Here is a 24,045-nt window from a genome sequence, read left to right as displayed (position 1 = left end):
TGGCTGTGGCTCAGGAGGTAGAAAGGGGGATTGAATCGCCGATTATCTGTGAACATTAGTGGTCGTCCACTAATCAAATGATCGGTGGTTCGATCCCCGGCTCCTCCAGTTTGCATGTCAACGTGTCCTTGGGCAAGACACTGAACCCCAAATTGCTCTTGAAGTGAAACCTATGACTGGTTAACTCCTAAAACTGATGAATAGTTGGCACCTTGCATGGCAGCCAGTGCCATCAGTGTGTGAATGGGTGAATGAGATATGTAGTGTAAAAGCACTTTGAGTGGTTGGAGGACTACAAAGGCGATATATAAGGACAGTCAATTTTACCATTTGGTCTGGGTTCTGCTGGCCTTTTGTCGCGATCACTAATAAATATATCTATGCTCATAGAACTATGAGCCACTTCTTGCCCACTGCAAGTGTGATCAGAGTTGCGGAGTCTAATATTGGTTTGCGGCCAGCTGAAAAATGACTTAGCCATCTTACCCGGTCATACTACGATTGTTGGTCCTGAGGTACCATGGGTGGGGTGAGGGACTTTGAAGACTTAAAAGCAGTATATAACAGTATGTGCTGTTATTTTCTGGAATTGCTAACAACTAGTTAAAAAGAAGCAAAGGTTTGACCTATGAACCCAATGAGAGAAAGCCAATAAAGTGTTTACACCATACACATGTGAGTTATGAGCCGACACACAGTGTTTTATGACCTCTGTGTGAACATCCACTAAAACATAGTGAATAATTGATCAGCCTTATCACTTCTGAGAAGATGCCAGATACCATATTTCCAGTTCCACCATTCCCACAAGAGCTGTTCCGTCCTAATATATCATTCATAATATATCCAGCTCTGCAAACCGGATGTCCTCAGATTTTTTCTTTTATAGAGTTTGCATAATAGCAGTTATGCAACTGCTACCAAAAGGTCAAGAAGAAGTTTAACAGCACGGGGCTTCTCTCTCTCAGGGATTCACTTTGGATTTATCTGTGCCATGGGGAAAAGCTGCCGAGTCAGCAAGCTGTGCATCCTGTTCGTGGTCTTAGCTTTGGTCTCCGTGGCAACCATTGTCACGTTGTGGACTATTGCCCTGACAGGAGGAGGTGATGGTGATAAGGTCATAGCTCCTTGGGACAGGTAAGACACTTCTCAGTCCTTGAAGGATGACACAGGATACACCATGCTGAAAGTCATAGTGCTGTCACTATGTATGTCAATGTGACATACAGTACAATGTGAGTGGACCAGTAAGTCTTGAGCCCTCACTCTAGTTTATTTTAACAACAGAGAGTAACTTTTTAAAGAACAAAGATGAAATGACTGAACCTCAGCTATAAGTTATTTTTACCATAATTACAATAAAGTGAGTGAGATAAACAAAAAGAAGATCCACCAGTTTAAAACAAATGCAGTGTAATGTCAAGTTCAGTTTGTTGAAACTTTTCAGAGAGCTCATGTTTATGACATATTTATGCAACAGTCTTTGTCGTAGGATAGATCATCTTATTAAATTACACCGCCTAATGTGGGATGAAGTGTAAAAATTTGTTGATTTTATTTGAAAAGATAAATAAATAAACTGAAGGTAAAAAAATAATATGCAGGAAGCATGTAAGAGAATGTAAACTATTTCAATAAAACTTGTTGAATAAAAAAAAAGCCATAAGCGTTACATTAACACGCAGCCTTTATTTATTTGGGACCAGTTCATCCTGTTGTATACCTGCACATTTTTAATATTCTGTGAATATACTGTCTCACTCTTATTACCACTCATATACTTGCGCATCTCTGCACAACAACTCTTTGGTTTTAGAAGATATCTGTCATATACTTATATTTTAATACTTGGTTTTTTTTTATCTTCCTATATTTTTTACTTAATGTTTATTCTGCACCAAGTCAAATTCCTTGTAAGTGCAAACCTACTTGGCAATAAATCTGATTCTGATTCTGAAGTCAATTATAATTAGATTTCACAAAATAAAGACTTTGAAAAGAATTGTCTTCTCTCATACATGGAAAACTTTTATAAGGAACTGGAATTTCATGTGCAGAGTTAGAGACTGCACACCAAAACAACATGTCCACCCTGAAGTCATGTGATATGATAAAGATATAACGTGCACAACCACAGTCTTACTTTAGATCATAAAACACTTATGTGGGTTGTTTTGGAAGAAAATGATTTTTGAGGTTGAAGGACAGATGGAAAATTTAGGTGCTGATTTTATTAATGTGAATAAAGACATGCTGGGGCTTAGCAATATATCAATATACTTTATGGTGTCTTAATTGTTATGTTACTATAAGAACACTTTTTGTTGATTTTTGAACTATTGTGAATCATAAACATTATGAAGATGTTTGTAAGTCAGATGATTTCTAAGATATGTCACATGTTGTCTATGCTGTCTAACATGATGTACACTTGTGAGAATCATAACATTGGATTACATTACAACATGAACTGTTTCTCATCTTGCTTCTTTATGGAGAGGATGTTAAACCTTGAATGAACAAAGTAAATACTTTGTCCCTTTGTCCCTCAGCTATCGTCTGTCCACTGATTTGGTCCCTGACTACTACAACATCAGCCTGTGGCCTCGTCTCAGCCCTGATCCAAACACTGGCCTCTACATTTTTACAGGTGATGAACAGGACTTCTTATTAATGGCATGCCTTGTTGCTGATATGGTTGAGTTAAGGGTTGCTGCTGATGGAGAAACTATAGTTTAACTCTTCTTTAATGAATGTTAGAAAGAAGCAGTCATCCAGAAGTTAGTGGTTGGTGTTCTGAGCAAAGGCACAGTGCAGATTGCCAGGACCACTAAATTTGGACAGACTCCAATCCACAAAAACTTTCTGTCTGTATGCAATGACAAATCTCGTTAATTCAACAAATTTAAAGCAATAGAAGTTTTGTTAGCATTAACAACATATCTTAATAATCTCACTGGGCTGTATATCCACAGACCATTTACATGTACAAAAACAGTCAAATAACAGACCTGTAGCTACAAATGCAAACCCAGCAGCACAGAGTATGTGTACCCACACCCACACTGTCAGTTAGTCAGTCAGCCAGCCAGTCTTATATTCACAAGACATTCTACCAGTGGATCGAGATAAGTGCAGTTGTCCTAGAATGCAAATATCTGGCAACCCCGTGACACAGCTGGCTGCTGGTGTGTCTAAAAAAGAGCAACATTGGGGACCACATGGGACAAGAGAGATGAAGAGAGAAGAAGAGACAAAGAGACATTTGAGATGTAAGCAGCAAAAAAAGATCAAGAGACAGTATGAGACGAGAAAACATCCTGTTTTAGTTTTAATGCAGGACAAAGGACAAGTTTTCTAACTTCCATTATCAAATGTGATGACGAAAAGTAATGATGAGTCTGATCAAAACAGGCAGCCAAAGTTATTATCATATAATATCATATCATATCATATTGTATTGTATTGTATCATCTTATCATGGTGCCATGCTGCACCCTTGTGGACTTTCTGAGGGTTGACATTTTTGGAGTATTGTCAGTTAGATACTGTGTTCTCTGTGGGTTAGTGGTCATTGGCTCAACTCCTACATTTTTATTAATTTATTTTATTTTATTATTTTTTTTCATTTAAATCACACAATGAGTGTACGTCCATACAAATTATTCCCCAAACACATTTTGACTAGTGTTAAAAAAGACAACGTTTAGCCACTTCTGACTTTCTCTGTGACTGTTCATTTTAAATTCCACTACAGCCAAACTGTTTCTACTGAACTGGATATACTGACTTTTTTGAATGACACCATGCTAGACTTCCGTATTTTAGAGTTTGCACATGAGATTATAACTATTAAGTTAAATTAACATAGACGGTGAATACACGACAGTGAAGGTAAATACAAGTGTAGTTTCTCACTGTGTATTTCAGCCAGAGGTAGAGGTAGCAATTGTTGGCTCTAATGCAGTGTGTTATTATATTACTCCATATTAAGAAAACCATTTATCATTTTAATATTGAAATCTCTTTGATTTTTTTCACAAAATACTTTAATAGAGAAATGTCAAATATTCATTATCAATCATAGTTTTCATAACAACATGTATTCCATCTAATATTTGTGAACTGTGAGAGAGATGTATTGTCTGGAATGGTGATGATGTCTCTGTTATTTCCATGAATTCATCAGGCCGGTCCACTGTGGAGTTTGAGTGTGTGAAGGAAAGTGATCTGATCCTGATCCACTCCAACAAACTCAACTACACTAAACTGGATAACACACGCAACGCTAGGCTCAGTGCTTCAGGTACAACACACACACACACAATGGTGGAGCATGTGCAGCGTGAGGCTCTTCCAGTAGTATCTGTAGTTATCTGCCTGTTTAGGCTGACTACGCCTCAGAATATGTAACGTATGTGTGTCTTCACATAATATTCCTACGTCACTTTTCCTCATTCAGTTCATTTCTTGTCTAGGTGGTGGATCTGCTCCCACTATTAAGTCCATCTGGCTGCAGCCTAAAACCCAGTATCTGGTCATTGAGCTTACCAGTAAATTAACTCAAGGACAGAAGTATCAGCTTTACACAGAGTTCACTGGAGAACTAGCTGATGACTTAGCAGGCTTTTACAGGAGTGAATATGAAGAAGATGGAGTGAAAAAGTTAGTATTTGTAAAGTATTTGTTTTGGAGAGTGGATTTCAAACCTCCACATGTTCATTATAGTAGCTGTTCATTGTGTTCATTCTCAGGATTGTTGCCACCTCTCAGATGCATCCAACTCATGCCAGAAAGACGTTCCCTTGTTTCGATGAGCCAGCTATGAAAGCTGTTTTCTACATAACTCTCATCCACCCCCCTGGAACTGTAGCCCTGTCCAATGGCATGGAAAATCGTGAGTGCAGTCTACATCAAAATAGACTTTTATTGGCATTAATCCGTCCAGGTGGAGCACATATAGCTGATGACCCCTCCATTTAGCGCCTGCAAAAACACCTAGTGGAACACCTAATTTACATTGTTCAGAGTTTGTTTTGCTGTGTTTGTTTCAGATATTGTTAACATCACTATTAATGGAGTAGCTGTGACACAGACCACGTTTGAGCCCACCAAAAAAATGTCCACCTATTTACTGGCCATCATTGTCTCTGACTATGGACACATCAAGGCTACACAAGGAGACACTCTGGTAAATAACATTACTAATATTTCATCACTTTAATGTAAACTGACCACAATTATTTAGTTGATGATTTGCTGTCTGTGTCTCTGTATCTCTATCACAGGTTCAACTGCTACTGTAATCATTTTATCATTCATTGTAATTCATTGGTACTGCATCCACCTACTTGAATGTCCTCATACAGACATATGTTACCTCCTCAAATGAACGACGCCTGGCTCTGCCACCCGTACATTTAGAGCAATCCAAACATTTCTTGTCTGTTGTTCCCCGTTGGTGGAACGTCTTACCAGTTCCTTCCAGAGCAGGGGTGTCCCTCTCTACCTTCTTGCTCTTGAAGACCTCCAGCTCTCCAGAGAGGACCTCCTCTCCCACACTACCAACAACTGGACATGATAAATCTACCCCTCTAGTACTATGTCAGCTAAATGACTAAATGTAAATGTAAAATTATTCAAATCATTCAAAGTACAAGCTGTAAATCCATTAATTATTGTCATGCAAATCCTAGTTTGTAAAGTAATTAAAAATTAATTAAAGCTGTGTGCACTTGTTGTGTGTTCAGATCCGTATCTTTGCTCGTAGGACGGCCATTGACCAGAGACAAGGAAACTACGCCCTCAATGTGACTGGACCCATACTGGACTTCTTTCAGTTGTACTATAACACCACTTATCCTCTGAGCAAGTCAGGTGAGCTACTGGGAAAGGTTATGTGTTATTATTCTTACACCTGCACATGTTACACACACAGATCCAGTGCATACTGTGGCCCTGAGGGTCCAAACACAACAACATTTCAGTTGTTTGTTGTTTGTGATTGGACATAACTGCTGTTGTTGTCAAGACTACCTAAACCAAAACCAAGCAGCCAAATGTTATTTCAGACAATTTGGCCAACAAGTACAATCCTGCACCCTGCAGTTTTGGTCTTGATTGTTCTTGAAATAAAATCCTATTGTAGCAATCACTGGACACACTGAGCATTTATTTAATTGTCATGGTGGCTTGAGATTTGGGGTGTTTGGGTTTATATTTGTCATTACTTTGAGTTCACTTCCTTTTTCTTGAATTAAACCTGTTCTCTATCTCACAGATCAAATTGCTCTGCCAGACTTCTATTTCGGTGCGATGGAGAATTGGGGTTTGGTGACGTACAGAGAAACCCACCTTCTCTATGACCCTGTGACCTCCTCCAACAGAAATAAAGAGACCACTGCCAGCATCATTGCTCATGAATTAGCACACATGGTGAATTGTATTGTATCTATTGACTGATTTACTCATTGATTAGGCAAAAAATTGACCGATGTCGCCTCTGCTGCAGTGGTTTGGAAACCTGGTGACTCTGCGCTGGTGGAACGAGGTCTGGCTGAATGAGGGCTTTGCTTCATACGTGTCTTACCTGGGAGCAGACTGCGCTGAGCCTGCATGGAACGTGGTGAGGACACAACTCTTATCACTACATATTTACATTTAACTTTCATTCAGTGTGCACATTATGAAACCTTGATACACTTCTGTCTGTCTGTTTGCTTCAGAAAGATTTGATAGTGCTTGATGACGTCCACCGCGTGTTTGCAGTCGATGCTTTGACCTCCTCTCATCCTCTGTCTTCTAAAGAAGACAGCATCATCCTTCCAGACCAGATCACTGAGCAGTTTGATGTCATCTCATACAGCAAGGTACAAAGACATCATCACACAAGACAGCATAAACATGTCAACATGTCACAGCACAGGCACTGAAAACCAGAAATGTCAGCAACTGGACAAGTAATCAATAAGATACTTACTTATGTGATTGATTTATAGATTGATGACTTGCCTCTGTCTGTGTGTCTGTGGCTCCTCAGGGTGCAGCAGTGTTGAGGATGCTGTCTGATTTCCTCTCAGAGCCTGTCTTTGTCCAGGGACTAAGCGTATGTTTGTTTCTATGGTTGTTGGCAGGGTTACATAATGTGTACATATATTTCTGTGTGCATCTAACTGAGACGCAGGGAAAGAGTGGTTCTGACATTATGTTGATTGATTGTGTTTTTCTCTCCAGAGCTACCTTAATTACTTTGCCTACAGTAACACAGTAGGGAATGACTTGTGGGATCATCTACAAATGGTAAGATGGAAGATTTCTTATTTCTATTTCCACGATACAGAACCAAAGTCCCACACTCTCAGAGATCTTTAATAATAAAATCATCTTCAACAGCACAACTGGATTTAAAGATAACTGACTTTGTGCGTTTATGTAAATACAAGTATCCACCACCCATTTAGTATTCATTTAATCATATACAGACTGTATTTGTTGAATTTTCTGGACTGATGTTTTGTATATTGAAAGTTTATTGAACTCCAAAGTCATAAATTCATCTTTTCAAAAGGAGTACAACTGCCAACCCATATTAATTGTTTGCACAGCTATAACTGTTCCACTGTGTGGACGAGAGACAAACAGAACAGGGACCCCCACATCTAATTCATTTGTTTCACATTTTAAACCTGGCCTATACTTTTATAAAACTTAATTATAAATGTCAATGTCAATGTAATATGTTAAAAAGTTCACACATAATTATTATTGGTTACTTATACTTATAGGTGTGTGTCTTTGGACATGTCCACTGATTCATCCAGTTGGAGTAGATATACCTATGCTGTTTGTAGTTTCTCAATTATCTGCACCCTCACATTCATCAGTATTTTGGTGAAGATTGTTAAATTATTAAGACAAAAATAGGCAGACCCCCTGCAGGACCTTTGCGGACCCCCTACGGGTCGTGGACCCCTAGTTGAAGACTCCTGCTCTATATTATTTATTATTATTATTATTATTATTATTATTATTATTATTATTATTATTATTATTATTATTATTATTATTATTGATGTATAAGTAATGTATAATGTCCTAAACACTACACTTGACATGTTTGACTTTAAACAGATGCTTTCTGTCACCTTTGTCAACAGGCGGTGAAAGCCAATAATGTTTCACTTCCTCGTCCAGTCTATGTAATCATGAACCACTGGGTGCTCCAGATGGGCTTCCCTGTGGTTACCATAGATACTGCCAGAGGAGAAGTTTCCCAGAAGCACTTTCTGCTGGATCCACAGTCTAATGTCACAGTGGAATCACCTTACAAGTACGCAACTGAATCAACTGCATAAATCTGTAAAGATCATATTAATCCTCCATCATGACTTACTTTACTCACTTTACAGGCACATATGTTGTAAAACAGCTGCTTTTAAATATGTGGCAATATTTAGTTTGTATGTAATATTTAGTATTTCCTCTTTGCTTCCTTGCCTAAATCATGAATAAAAGCTCACGTATTTCTCCACTAGCTATGAGTGGCTGATTCCTGTTAGGTGGATGAAGTCGGGTGTGGTTCAGAGTGGTATCTGGTGGCTGATGGAATTGGAAGGTGTGTAATAATATGCTAATAATATGTAATGGTTATGAAAATATAATAAACTGTAACATTAATAAATCATGATGAGTACTAGTCTAGTATTTTAGGTCTCCTTTTTTCCTGTCTGTTTCTCTGTCAGCTGAAAACTTGGACATGAGGGTGCATGACAGTGCTGATTGGGTTCTGGCTAACATCAATGTCACCGGATATTACCGGGTAAACTATGACCTTGGAAACTGGGAAAGATTGTTGATTCAGCTGAAATCTGAGCACAAGGTACGTCGTCATGGTGGTTAAAATGAGTTGTTACTTTCTTTGCATTCTCTCTTTTGTTACTTCTTTCAGTATTTGTAGATTGTGTGATGATACTTTGTATTTGTATGTGCTGTGCAGATTATACCCTTGATAAACAGAGCCCAGCTTGTGGATGATGCTTTCAATTTGGCCAGGTATGTCAGCTTGCATGCTTGGTCTCATTAGTATCTGTGAGTTAAAACTAAATCAAACTATATGAAGTAGTAACGGCCTAACAAAAGTGTTCCTGTCCTGCAAAATAAATGCTATCAAATGTTTTTAAATATTAATCAGCAATTAAATAAGAAGTAACATATTTACAATCATGCTATTCTCGGAGCATAACTAATAATGGGGCTAAAGTGAAATCTGTGCATAAGGGTGCTGGATGGAAAGTCACTGAGTCAGTAAATCAAAAGAGTTGACAGTCCGCTCACAAATGAGTATATTTCATGTCAATCTTGTCCTTTAGGTTATAAAATATCTTTTGTTGAGAGTGTCCTCTCAAGAAAAAACAACAGATCATTTAAGCAAGTGCCTCAAACAACACAATTTTATGTTTGTTGTTGTCATACAGTAATAACAATAATTTGTTATTGTTGTCATAAGGAAGGCTGGAGGCAGAGTCTGATGACTCAGGGAAAGCTTCTTTAACTCGCTCTTCACTCTCTCACTCACTCAACCAGGCTAGCCCCCAACTTTGCTGTATTAGGATGGAGGCAACTTTACATTAAATAATCTAATCAGCTTCTCTGTGCAGGGCTCAGGAAGTCACCACTACCCTGGCTCTGAGGACAACCTCCTATCTGTCTATGGAGACAGAATACATGCCCTGGCAGTCAGCTCTGGATAATCTCAACTATTACTACCTCATGCTGGACCGTACTGAAGTCTATCAGCCCATGCAGGTACACTACATTACCTGTGTGTGTGTGTCAAAGACAAAGTGTTTTAATACCTCAGGCACCTCTTGGATCCATCAAATACACTTATGTTCATCTTTATGCCTCCTGGTAGCCATTAAGAGGCAAACAGTGATGACCTGCATCTCTCTGTAATACTTCTAGGACTACATGAAGACGCTGGTAACTCCCCTCTTCCTGTACTTTAAGAACGTGACATCAGACTGGGCCAATGTTCCTGACAAACACACCGACCAGTGAGTCTACTCAACTGTGTACACACTCTAATATGCAGAACACATACATAGGACACAGAGTAGCAAGGACATGGACCACATATCATCCACGCATTGAATTGTTTCATTCAGTCTGAAACAATAATATGTAAGAAGGAAAAGGTCTTCAAATTGTTAATCCACTGGACATTAACATGGACTGCTTTCTTCATCCTCTCCATCAGACAGTAGTGGACACATTGACAAACACTTGGTCACTGGTCATACCTCACAAGATGTTTTTCTGTTGATTTAATAAAATGGCTGCAGCCATGTTATTTTCTTCATGTTCTTGCAGGTATAACCAGGTGAATGCCATCCGTATGGCCTGCAGGACTGGATTAACAGAATGCCAGAAACTGACCAACACATGGTTCAAACAATGGATGCAGAGCCCTCATGACAATATGTTGGTTTATATTGTACATCATTTGTTTTGTCTTTGTTTTAAAGTTAATCAGTGAGTCAGTGCATCTTCAACTCTCTTGTCAGGATCGATCCCAACCTGCGTTCAGCAGTGTACTGCAGTGCCATAGCAGCAGGTGATGAGGCGGAGTGGAACTTTGGCTGGTCACAGTTCAAGAGCGCTACGTTAGCCAGTGAGGCCAGCAAACTTATGTCTGCACTGGCCTGCACCAACAAGACATTGCTGCTGGAAAGGTGCGCTTCCCTCCATCTTTCACAAAGATGTGTCCTCGTTCCCACAAGCAAGATACAAGCCTAAAATAATAATTATCATAATAATAACAACAATATTTGCTCTCACACTTTATATTAGATTATAAACACCTCAGTTTGAACAGTAATGTAGTCATAAAAAAGCTAGAGAGTGGTGACACGTTTACTGTGTCATATTGTGTACATGTACATGAAAATCAATACAGTGCTGTTAAAATATGTAGTCAGATGTCAGCATTCAAATATAGAATAAAGGGGGGCCTAAAGGAGACCGCAGGTGAGAGGGGACAGGCTGAGTGGATGGAGAGCTAAAGACTGGAAATGAAAATAGATTAAACTTATTAGCACTTCACTTTTTTTAAAATCCTTTTTACAAAAGAACAAAGAATGGTTTACAGGACCAGAGCTGATGGTACAAGCATTTTGAATAAACTGTGTGAACTGTGCAGTTAGCAAACAAGTCAAGCTCACAAGTTTTTGCTAATTAATAGGTGGCAAGCTTGTGTGGATAACAGAATGTGAAAGCCATATAAAAACAGAAAGGTAGCCAAGAGTCTGCAGAGAGCAGCTGATCATTGCTCACTTTAATGAGGACAAACTGATTGGAATTTATTAAACATAAAACCACAAAATAAACAAATTACTTATTGTATAGTTTTTCTGAAATTGTTTAGATAGTTAAATAGTCCAAAAAATATTTCATTTCATCATTTTCAGCAAAGGCTGCACTATTTCATACATGACATTGCCTTTGTCTCCGTCCTTGCAGGTATCTGTCTTACACCTTGAACTCAACTCTGATCCGTAAGCAGGATGCCACCTCCGTCATCACATATGTTGCCAGTAACAGAGTGGGACAGAACCTGGCATGGGACTTTGTCAGGGAACAGTGGGAGTACATGTTCACACAGTGAGTATTACAGTGTGTATGAGTATTATGTGAATCTGCTTAGCTAATGGATTTTTGGCCTCACAGAGGGCTGTATGATATCTACTAAACTGCCTCAAGTGTCTTTGCTAGAGGCTACACTACTAACATAACACCCAAACCTCTAACTGAACTTCAGTGGTCAGTGGTCAAGTTGCATTGTTGGTAATGTAGGCACCAGGATCTGACAAAGAGGAAGAATGCATAGACTTCTGCTACATCAAGTGTTGATCCTTTGTCTTACTGTCTGACAGTTTTATAGGCGCTTAAGGTTAGAGTTCACTGTGTGAAGGCAGCGTGACAGAACTGGAGCAATTAGTGTTTGACTTGAGCTGGTGTTTTTTTCAGATACGGTGTGGGCTCTTTCAACTTTGCCTCTCTGATCAGTGGCGTCACACAGAGGTTCTCGACACCTGCTGAACTAGAACAGGTATGTACTCATTATAATTATAATTCTTAGAATTTAAAATTCCTAGCTACATTCTAAACGTCAAACTGTTGTCTCAACTGTTGTCTCGTGTTTCCTCCGTCAGTTGGAGAGGTTTGTGGATGAGCATAAAACAGCAGGGTTTGGCACTGCCACGCTGGCTGTGGAGCAGGCCTTGGAGAAGACCAAGGCTAACATCAACTGGCTGCAAGAGAACAAGCAGCAGATTCTGGACTGGTTCAACAGTCAGGCCAAACACACGCAATAACACTCTGCGCTGCAGTGTGTGAGGTTTTCATTTGGTAACCATTTTGTTAGTGCATGCTCAGACTGCCTTTGTTATAATAAACAAACTGAGTGTTTACTAAAAGACCAAATGCAGAACTGACTCCTTAATGTCCTTTCACCTGAACATGGCGTATATGTCTTGAGTTGTTGCAACATTTTTAATACATCTCTATAAAATCCTCATTCTCTGTTTGAAACCACCTCTCTGCATGTTTCTTCTCAGTAATTTCCACTTTTTGAATGTTTCAGATTTAGAACACAAAAAGACCGGGCACTTTATGAACTGTCATTGACGTTCTTCCAGAGACTAATCAATGACAAAATCAATTTCAGTTTACTTTAGCAGACAAAAAGGAAGGCAAGGGTCAAAACCAGGAGAGCAAGTTGTGCAGGCAAACAAATCACAGGAATCACAAATCTGACCAGAGGCAGGTTAAGAGAATCCAAGGAGTGTGGGTGGAGATGGAGCAGTGTACATACTGTGGGACCAATGAAGGATGCAGGTGGAGAGATGGGCGGGGAAGGTCAGGTTAGGAGAACATTTTAGTTACAGGCTTCAGCCCCACCACGACCCTAATGAGGATAATTCACACATACTCAAAAGAGTTGGATGCAAACATTAAAATTAGTGTGCGTTCAGACAGGGACAGGCGGCTTTTTCAATTCATTTCAGTGGGGGTTGTGTGTTTCCACGCCAACAGCCCGTAACGTAGGCGTTGCCGCAAAAAAACGCTTCCAGGAGAGAAGTTGAGCCAAATTCAACTTTTGGGAAAACGGAGCCCCACGTCGTGCTCCGGCCTCCAATCAGACACTCAGATCGGTCAAACCTCCACAGACAGCCTGAGATGTCTCTGAAGCAGAGACTGTCTATCTATCTATCTATCTATCTATGATGTATGATGTATGATGTATTTCATCAGAAACAATGTGCATTGATAAACTAATTTTATTAGTCAGTTTTGTCACAGCCACAAATACACACAGAAATCAAAACAATAAAACATTTGCACAGAAAAAATTCTCCCCCACCACCAACAAAAAGAAAGACAGTGATTTAAAAGACAAAATATTCAAACAAAGAACACATTATGGCTTTTTTATCTCTGCTTTTTACAGCAACGTCACACACAGGTCCAAATAAACAAAGACTGAATGAATAAAAAGACACACTGTGTTCATCAGCCAGGGCCAGTGCAGAAAAGGTCAGGACTGAAACAGCAGCTAATTGTTGAGCTCTGTTTGGGATGATACAGCGCTAGAGGACAGAATGTGTCCTCACATGGTGCAAATGCTTTTCAATGCCAGTCAGCTAAGTCCTTCACACTTTGAATTAAACAAGAGATTTTTAAATGAATATTATATAAGAAAACGTCAAGCAGTGACTTTTTGGGCTTATTTCTCATATTTATACCATTAATTTTTTTAACCTCATTAAAGGGACTTATTTTGAATTTCTGTCTGTTTTGACATGAAAAAGTATAAAATTTTATTTTGCATGTACTGAATCTACTGGTACCAAAAATATCTCACATTCCCAATTCATGTATGCTTTGAAGAGAGACTCAATAACTATACACAGTTAAAGCTCATCTAAACTGTTACTTTAGTTTTTTTTATTATTATTATTTCTATGTACCTGCACAGTAAACCCACATCATTTGTTGTCCTCTCTTCACTGAAAAAATTAACTAACATGTGTCTTATAAAACAAAGTAGTGATGATCGTGTCAGATAAAGCAGCAGTTTATTGCTGAGACAGTGTTAACATTTTCAGCTTTGGGATCACAGCTAAAGTTCGATTAAAGCAAAGCAAACAACAGAAGACGAAGAGTTCAGATCTCTGTCATCTGGTCGGAGCTCAAACTAAATGTCTCTTTTGGAAGAACGCATGCAAGCAGTCACTTCTCACTGTGACACAATATCAGATCTATCATATAACAAATAAGTGTTGCTGGCTCTTTATTTTTGTGGTAATAAAAGACAATACAGACTGATCATTGGAAACGTACACATTACATCAAAGACGAACCGAAACAGAGCAGAAACATCAGACAAACATGCAGTCATTTACACAACCAGTCCCATCACAAAGTCTTCTGTAATAAATGCATATTCCACATCGAACTGTGCATTAAAAATAAACTAATAAAGCAGTGCTGGAGCTGCTTCAGTGCAGTTTGATTTCAGAGTGTTGGTGAAGCTAAAGGGCAAAGCCTCTGTGATCAGTGAAAGAAAAGAGGAATTAAAAGCGAGCTCATAAACTATCAAATATAAGCAGATGGAAATGAACATTAATGGACAATAAAGATATCTGTGTTTGAAGGACAGCACAGTCAAAAACCTAAAAGGTATCAATTTAGAAATGACTTAAATTTCTCATGGAACTGAAGAGCTCTGCAAAATGATTGTTTAATCAGTTTTTCCCAAAAAAGAAAAAAACACATTAACATGAATCCAACATATTATTATTTACATCTATGCATCACCTCTGACTCTGCAGGATTTCTACTGCAATGGGAAAACCAAACCAACTGTGATTCTTAGTTTCTTCCACTAGATGGTGAAATAATGCCGTCACTCAAGTGAGAGTGGAAAAATGAGATTTAAAGGGAGAGAAAGAAAAAGCAACATGCCACACCCAGCAGACCAAATGTTATCTAGCTGTCATGTGAATAAGAGCACCCTCCATAGGAGAGCTGATACTCATGCACGAGAGATGAACTGTACTTCAACAGACAAACAAGTTGTTCTTTCACTTCATCCCATGGTAGTATTCTAGCCTGTCTACAGTGTGATGAGTTGAGCATAGTCTTAACTTCATTCTGAGGTTTGCAAAAAAGAACCAAGACATTTTCCAAAATAAATCAATCAATCATTTTTGCACAAAATCACTTGAAGGTCTCAAATATTCAGCACATCTTCACTGGGTTATGTTCTGGATGGGCATATCTTCTGTAACAGATGACAGTTAGACACCATTTGGTCTGTTGAATGTGTTCATGTTGCTTTCTTTCTCCCCCTTTTAAATCAATGTACATTTATTTTCACCTGGGTATGTTTTGTTGATTCTATTATTGTTCAGTGGGAGGCATATGTAGATGGGCACTAAAAATAGTTCATAGCATCAGTCAGCTAGCTGAGAGGCTGGCAGTTAACTGCTGCTTAGTCCCGTCTGTGATCAGAGCACTCCCTACATTAATTATGTTAATAATGCTGTGATTTTTGACAGTCTGACTGTTTGTCCCACAGACCACAGCCGGAGCCATTAAATGACAGCTAACACTGGTTAGATCGCCTCTTTTCTATCAGGCAGGTGGAACACAACACTGAGCATGTCAGAATGACTCAGCAGATCTTCGGATAACATAAATGACGAGTAACGTCTCATGGGAATCAGTGCTAACATTTAGCAATTTAGGGTAACTAACCACCCAGCAAATGCTGAATGTCTTAAAATCGCTAACGGCAAGTGAACAACACTATATGGACAAAACATATACATAAATCAAATGTCAACATTTGTAACTATAGACGGATATAAGGAGCTCAACTCAAATGTGCCCTGTGGATTGACATTGAATCTCCTGTTATTAGATGTCACCCAGAGGCTTGAAGCTAAGATATCTAAAATATCTGCAGTATATTTGTAGTTTATATCTCCTGACAACTTAACATATCCTTTAATAAAATCTGAGGTGACAATACTAGGTTGAATTTGTATACAGACCACAGATACAGTATCAGTACAGTATCCTGATATGTGAAGATCAAGCCGGAACTAGAAAACGTCTGTGACGGCACAAGACAAGCAGACAGTTGTCGACGACTGAAAATTGGACAGTGGCGCAAAGTACAAAGTTTCTTTCACGATTTCAACACACAGACGGTTTCTTTGCTCAGATTGCTGAAAAGCCGATAAAAGGTCCAGTCACAGAAAACATTTGGCTAGCTTCTGACATTAATCTCCATCATGCATGAAACTACCTGTACACTGTAGAAAGACAAGAAGCCGAGCAAATGAAAACCAGTTAGATTGACATGATGCCTCACTCACGTCCTTATTGTGTGGTTAGTAAATCCGGTGTGTCAGGAGACTCATCGCACCATTTAAAGGATCATGATTTCTCAGCATCAGCCTCACTGAAACATCTGTCTGTCATCACTAGTGAAAACATGTAACAACATGAAGATGAAGAAGAGAGCTTGGTGTTTAACATTTAATAGCTGTGTGTTATTTCCATTCTTGCTTCCTTTCAAACGCAGAGTAAAGTCAAACTCAATTTAAACAGCTTCCAACATTGAACAAATATGTCCCCCCGTCCCCCTGCCCCCTGCCCCACCCCCACTCTGGATATCACATGACCTCACTGTAGGATTTTCTCCCGCGTGTCAGGTAGTTTGAGAGCCACCAGGCCACCACACACCAGCGCGACGAAGGAGAGCAGGATAGGGATGGCTTTGGTGATGCCCACGAAGCCGGCGAAGATGGAGCTGCCGAGCACCGCCGCCAGCTTGCACAGAGCGTTCAGCACGCCGAATGCTGTGGCCCTGAGAGACAACATGACGTTACATGACACAAGCTTTAAAAGAAAGCAGTATTTAGATTCTGAAGAGCTTTAAATGTGACATTTCTGTCGGCTCGTGCAGTTGTTTTACTGCTGTAACAATGTGGTACCTTTTAGAGGCAGGATACAGTTCCACTGTCACCACTTCGATGCCATTCCACGCAGCTGCACTGACACCACAGAACAGACACTGTAGGGCAATGATCGCTGACTGGCTGAAGCTCAGAAACAAGAAGAAGGTGCAGCCTGCTGAAATGAGCATGGATCCACCTGAGGACATCACAGAATGTCTTCATAGAAACCTGGAAGTTCTCATTATATTATCTTGTTCATTTTTATACACTGGTGCAAAAAAAACAGCTCAAGCAACAACAAGCCATGACTGAACACTATGACAGTCAGCCAGCCTCCAATGTTTGACTGACAGCACCCCTCTAGATACAGTAATACAGATTTATAGTGATGCATTTCCACCAGGAAAAAAAGTACTACCATTACTATTGTCATAAAAAGTCATTTTTAATCATGTTTTTATCAGTTAAAGGTCCAGTGGGTAGAATTTTGTTGCATTTAGTGGTGTAATTGCTGCATTGCAATCTCCTCACATCACCCTCACCCTCACCCTCCTAGTGTAAAGGAGAAACCACACTGGAGAGGCCCTGTCTACAGTCAGTATTAAGTTTGTCTGTTCTGGACCACTGTAGAAACACTGTGTTTCAAACTGTAGATATAAAAGGATCATTTTTAAGTAACAAAAGTAAAAATGTTCTAATTTTCAGGTGATCATACATGCATGAAATGCATAGATATGAATATTATATTCCATTTTACGTCATTCTGAAAATAAAGGCCCCAAATCTTACACACTGCACCTTTAAATGTTGTATAATGTATGAATCAGGCTCTGAATGATAGATGAACAAAGCCCTCTGTGCTAACCTTCAGAATACAGATAGATTGTGTGTGTAAGTGCTGCTGAAGTGTAGATTTGTCTCAGTCTTAGAAAAAACTCATCTGGGGAAAAGAACGTTTAAACGCCTCTTTGAGAGGGATTTTTTGTTTGTACATTTCATAGTTTAGCATTGCAGTTCTGTTTCTTTCCATAGCCCTTGTTAGCCTCCATTTGGAGTGATTTTTCGTTGTTTTGTTATTTTAGTCTTTAGTCTAGACCTGAGTTTAGTTTCCTCCCTTTTGGAGCGCTTTGAGTTTATAGCTCATAGCCTTTGATTTCTGTTGATTTATTTTACCTTTGATTAGTGATTCTTGCCTCCCTTTCGGAGTGGGTTTTGTTTAGTTATAGTCTTATCATCCATTTTGTTTTTCCTTTTTGTAAAATTCAAATTAATTTTTCATAGCCTGATTGTTTGTCAATCTGTCTGAGAGGTGGGAGTATTTGAATAAAGTCTGCCTGAACTATCACTACCCTGCATCTGAGTCCTCTTTAAGTCCAGGTCTGACAATTTTCAGATCACCGTGAAACTCATCCAGTTGATTACTTATAATTATACAACAGTTCATTTCATCCAAGTGTTTTTGATTGGACGAGAGTTGTTCCATGAGTGCTGATATAGAGGTCAACAGCACTGAGACTTTTAATTCCATGTATCGCTCCGCTTTCTCCAGTGTTCTAACGACTGTTACATTAAGATCGTCGGCTCAGCAAATCTTGATATGTTAATTAGCCACTGTGCAGCTGCAGAACTATTTGTGTTGGCAGAGACAAATGATTAAATAAGCAAACCATAATCTGTTGTCACCTATTACTGTTAATAATAAATAGCTCTTGAAGAACTTCTGCATAAAAGTAATATCATTCTCAAGGTCAGGATGTTGCAATATGGATCAGCATGGCTGTGATTCGTTCAGGCAAACACTGAAGTTAATCACAGCATGCTGATATTTAGTGCAACATCACGGCTCAGTGTGCTGACCTTAGTCATACAGAAACTGGAAAAGCACAGGTCAGATATTTCCAAGCAGAACCCATATGAAAAAATGTTTTAACAGACTTCCAAAAATCACCTATGATCTTGACCCTTCCAATCTTCTGCATGAAGAGAGCTGAGATGATGTTGCCTGGCAACACAGCCAGACTGCCCAGGAAGCTGACCAGGTAAATAAGAACATCGTTCTCTTCAACGGTGTCCAAGTGGCAGCCATGTTTGTTGTGCTCAAAAGTGGTGTTCTCCATCTTACAGTCAATGAACTTCTCTTCCCACAGGTCTGCAGAAAACAGAGAGAAGATGGAACATGGTCGAACTTCTTGAAGAGATTAAACTGTTGAGATTAACTGCCCTGGACCGTCTTGGTCTTCTATGTTGTTGCTACTTTGTTATTTTTTTAATTATTATATTTTGTTTGATATTTTTGTCTCTCTCATGTTCAGATCATGACTGGGATGGTAAATGGTAAATGGTAATTGGACTGTGTCTTCAGACAACTCAGAGAGCTTTTGCACTACATATCTCATTCACTGATGGCATTGGCATTCATGCAAGTAGCCAACTGCTCATCAGTTTTGTGGGGGATCAAACCAGTGAGTATCTGAGTAGTGGTCAACATGCCCTACCTCTGATCGTTTTAAGCTGTCATGAATGATCTGGTGCTGATCACCCTGGCCTCCACCTTCACCATAAAAAATATTATATATATATTATATTTCTCTATATATATATATATATATTTATGATAATTATATATATTATATATATATCTAATAATATCTATTATATCTATATATATACCATATTTTGGCTTCCTTGCACTGGCTACCTGTTAAATCTTTCCAAAAGTAGATTGGGAGCCAGAGCTTTCAGCTATCAGGCTCCTCTTCTGTGGAACAAACTACCATTCTGGGTTCAGGAGGCAGACACAGTCAACACTTTTAAGAGTAGACTTAAGACTTTCCTTTTATAGTTAGGGCTGGCTCAGGTGAGTCCTGAACCATCTCTTTTCTATTTTTTTCTGGAAAAAATTATAGTTGATACCATTATTATTACTGCCGCAGTATCTTTTTCCCTCTCTGCTCCTCTCCCTCTTTAACTCAACAGTTCACTGCCAATGTCCGTTCACCATGAACCAGGTTCTGCTCGAGGTTTCTGCCTCTTAAAGGAAGTTTTTCATGGCAAATGAGCTAAGACTCAGAAATGCAAAACTAGTATCTGTATCTGTATTCAGATCTGTATTTGGATTATGCTGGAAGTGAACATGAATTTAATCCGAAGTTAAATTGTCTAGTCTGCCTCAATTTGTGTTATAAATTGTTAGTCCTGATACAAGACTAACAATTTAGCATATTAAAAACGGAGCATGGACGATTGGAGTGAGCCTGTTGGTCAATCTTGATGGAATACTTTGACTTAAATTCTGACTGTGACAGACTTGACGGACTTGGGTATCATGCTTAATCTGATGGAAAGACTAGCAATCAAGTCAAATTACAATTAAAGCATCTTTCTGTTAAATTAATGAGCTACAAAGACAAATTGTCATTCTGGAGGAGGAAAAATCAACATGCACAGCATTTTATTATACCTTTATATCTTTACCTTTTATATTGAGTGTCATGGGAGCATTGCAAATATTCGTTCAACCTTTCTGTTATATAGTGGTTGAACATGTCAGGAACAATGCTACCTCTCTAAAGCACAATCACAGTGCTTAAGAATGATAGCTCACATGGAAACCCATTTACAGACAAACAAGGTGAAGATGGAGCCAAAGTTTTTTTTTGTTCAAGTGTGGTGCAAAGGCATCAATAGGCTACCATTTGTTCCTGTCAGTAAAGCGTTTGATTTAACAAATCAAATATTTTACCTTTAAACTGCATTGACTCTTATCTCCTGTGCTGGAGTCGTAATTCCATCAACCTACCTGTGTTATAGAAGACGGTGGAACGAATGGTGCAGTTCTCAAACACTGTGTTGGTGGACTTGATGTCCTTAAAGTGACAGTCTTCAAACAGTGAGTCCTCAAACTTCACTGACTTCATCTCTATACCGATGAACCTATGGGGATGGGATGGGACACACACACACAAACCAACAGACAAAGAAAACATGGACTCTCACTTCTACTGTCGTGGCAGCACAGAATCAGAATGGACAGAATGGCTCAACTGTGGGAAATCCAAGATGGCCACCACTGATAATGATAATCGATATGGTAATGTTATACATAACTGTCCATTCTGTCTGTTTTAATTCTGCTAAATTATAGAAGTTAAACAATATACAGTATGTAACATATTGTATATCTGCACTGAAAATGTACAGAGGTGAAGCATATTTGAAGATACACTCCCATCATTTTGTTGTGTTATCTAATAGCAACCCCAAGTTCTTAAGTTTCCTCCCAGATCAACATTTTGAAATCCAGCTTCGACGGGCACGGTTAATGGAGAGAAAGGTGAAAGAAAGGCCCAACAATGAAAAACTTTGTAGTCTTTTTCATTCATCATGAATCATTTTCAGGTTACATCACAGCGTTCTGTCATCTCACTGACTACACACTGAAAAATCACAGACAGGTTACTGAACTCTGAGCGCAGCATTGCGCTTTTAGACCTGCATGCCTCACAGCACCTAAGCTGGCATTGTGATGTACCATCTTCAGCCTTCATCCTAAACAGTGGATCCTGCAGAGTGACTCTGCTGATCCTGCGTAGAAGACTTCCAGTGCCGTGACACTTTAATGCCCAGAGGAGTTTTAACGTTGTGCTAAGAGGAACTTACGGGATTTGGGGATGCCGTAACAAAATTAGGGGTGTTATCTTTACCAGCTTCACCCACATGGATAGTAAACCTCTGGCATACACATGTATATAAAATAAAAATATGTTTTTTATAATATTCAAAAACTGTGATAAATTAAAAGTGTGAAGCCTTCATAAACCTTTTCAGGTTTGCTGTCTTCACAGTGTAAATTAATGCGTCTTCGTTCTCACCATTAGCATATGCAACAAAGTTATTACCCGTAGACATATGGCTAATGTTTTATGGGTTCCAGGGCATCACATACAATATGTGCATGCAAAACACAGTCCATGATAACAACATAACTGCAAATGAAATGAGTGATAGTCCTAATACTATCAATTTGTTCAATTTGTGTTGATTTGTTCTGTACACGTGACATCCATTGCACGTCTGTCCGTCCTGGGAGAGGGATCCCTCCTCTGTGGCTCTTCCTGAGGTTTCTTCCACCTTTTTTCCCTGTTAAATGTTTTTTGTGGCAAGTTTTTCCTCACTGGAACCGAGGGTCTAAGGACACAGGGTGTCACTCCCTGTACAGATTGTAAAGCCCTCTGAGGAAAATGTACTTTGTGACTTTGGGCTATACAAATAAAATTTGATTTGATTTGAATACCAACATTTATAGAAAGTAGTGCTGCCTCACACTGCTGACTGATTATTAATAGCTTATGATGTCGATGCTGTTTGCATAACTATTGGAAGCTGAGCATGTTCTACCACACAGTAAGTTACGAGGTATATTAACTCAACCAAAAAAAAAAGGCACAAGAGAAAGTGCTATAGTTTACTAGAGTCACAATAAACATAATAAATAACATTTAGCATCTAATTATTATCTGGTAAGATATAAGATTATAAGATATTTATTACTGCTACAATCTAGAACAGGACCTCACTGGCCACATACAAAATGAGCAGTCATGCTGAAATGTTTTCACAGATTTTTTTGTATGAAAAGAATACAAGTTTCCCTGTTTCTATGTTGACTACATGATCTGAATTCAGTCAATAAAAACAACAGATCAGCTGTTTTATTTCTCATGTTTTGAGTCAATCTAAGGAGCATCAAAGATGCCTCAAACCTGAAAACCTGCAAGTAAATCTGATTGTTTGCTTTGTGTTCAGAAGGTGACACACTCTCAGACTTACTTGTCATTGATGTATTCTCCTTCTTTATGGATCTGGTTCTCTAAAGAAAAGTTAAAATGGAAGTTCTCCACTCGTTCCCTGTGGAACACCTAGACAGAGACGAAACAACATGAATGAGTTTAACCAAACAATGTCATTTTAAACCATGGATGCATTTATGAGCTGAGCAGGTGAAAATGATCTGTGGTACTAAGACATGCAATGGTTCACCTTACCTTGGCCTTGTCCTGGTACTCCTCGTACTGAAGGTGTTTGATCATGTCAGGGAACCAAACAGACAGACCATAGTAACTGGGAAAATGTAGATCAAGACTGAATCAATAAAAGGTACATAAAATAAAACATAAAATAATACAGAAAACCCTCTGAATTTCACATGCATCATACATACATATATTAACATATCTTATACATTGGAAACATGGCTTTGGTATAATGTATGAAACTCTTGTAATTTTCCCCTGTGTAGAGATTTCCACATGTGCTCTTCATGTTGCAACATGTGTCTTCTGTTTTGTGCTGCTACATGTGTCCACATGTGAGGCTGCCCTTACAGAAACATGAATTTCACATGTTGCTGTAAGGTCAGCTTCATTATCACATTCTTGCTTTGCTTTATAAAATGTTTTGATTTTATAATTGGCTTTGCTCTTTGGGGTCTTTTTTGCGGACCAGCAGTCTAGAACTATGACCATGTACTTGTAACTTAAATGTCGTCTGCTGTTCTTTATCAACCTTGATGATGATGGTGTAATTCATGACATTGTGAACTAACCTGAAAGCCATGCAGAACCAGATGATGGCCATGAAGAGTGTGGCAAACCTCAGTTCTCGAGACAGCAGAGACGCTACGTTCTTCAACACCTGGGACAAATATTCATATGCAGCACTGAATCAAGTCCCTTTACATCACAACACTTCACACTTCCAAAATAAGAGTATGTTTTACACTTATGCAGATAGTGAGTTTATATCCTGCAGAAAGTCGACACCCTCTGGCTCTAAACCATATTGTCATTTTAGGTAGCTTGATCATTTGAGCATCTGATGTTTTTTTTGTTGGAAACAGCATGCAGTATCTGTTAGTTGTGAAACCAACAGACATTAGGTTGGACATCACATATTATTTTATTTTATTCTCTCAAATGTAGATGGACAGAAAAAAGGCAGACTAGCATACAAA

At 38.9% G+C, this 24,045-nt stretch overlaps 1 protein-coding gene across 1 annotated transcript; it reads left to right on the top strand.

The window, feature by feature from the left end:
• Positions 1-880: 880 nt before the first annotated feature.
• Positions 881-12,578, top strand: LOC104937280 (aminopeptidase Ey). Its single transcript, XM_010753485.3, has 23 exons — positions 881-1,137; positions 2,553-2,650; positions 4,190-4,306; positions 4,479-4,665; positions 4,755-4,897; positions 5,055-5,191; positions 5,751-5,877; positions 6,281-6,435; positions 6,512-6,625; positions 6,726-6,869; positions 7,040-7,105; positions 7,234-7,299; positions 8,157-8,329; positions 8,535-8,614; positions 8,742-8,878; positions 8,996-9,051; positions 9,657-9,804; positions 9,964-10,055; positions 10,372-10,482; positions 10,566-10,733; positions 11,521-11,661; positions 12,028-12,109; positions 12,213-12,578. The coding sequence occupies exons 1-23, from the start codon at positions 995-997 to the stop codon at positions 12,372-12,374; spliced, it is 2,847 nt and encodes a 948-aa protein (XP_010751787.3). The 5' UTR covers positions 881-994; the 3' UTR covers positions 12,375-12,578.
• The last annotated feature ends 11,467 nt before the right edge of the window (positions 12,579-24,045 follow it).

Source organism: Larimichthys crocea, chromosome XXI, assembly GCF_000972845.2.
Source record: "Larimichthys crocea isolate SSNF chromosome XXI, L_crocea_2.0, whole genome shotgun sequence".
Taxonomy (NCBI): Eukaryota; Metazoa; Chordata; class Actinopteri; family Sciaenidae; genus Larimichthys; species Larimichthys crocea.
Note: the sequence above shows the minus strand (reverse complement) of the source record. Positions and strands in the feature narration are given on the sequence as shown.

Bases quoted from the DNA above. Each gene is read 5' to 3' on its own strand.
- LOC104937280 (XM_010753485.3), top strand. From the start codon at position 995: ATGGGGAAAAGCTGCCGAGTCAGCAAGCTGTGCATCCTGTTCGTGGTC. The intron at 8,330-8,534 runs GTACGCAACTGA...TTTCTCCACTAG, and splicing joins ACAGTGGAATCACCTTACAA to CTATGAGTGGCTGATTCCTG. The intron at 9,805-9,963 runs GTACACTACATT...TAATACTTCTAG, and splicing joins AAGTCTATCAGCCCATGCAG to GACTACATGAAGACGCTGGT.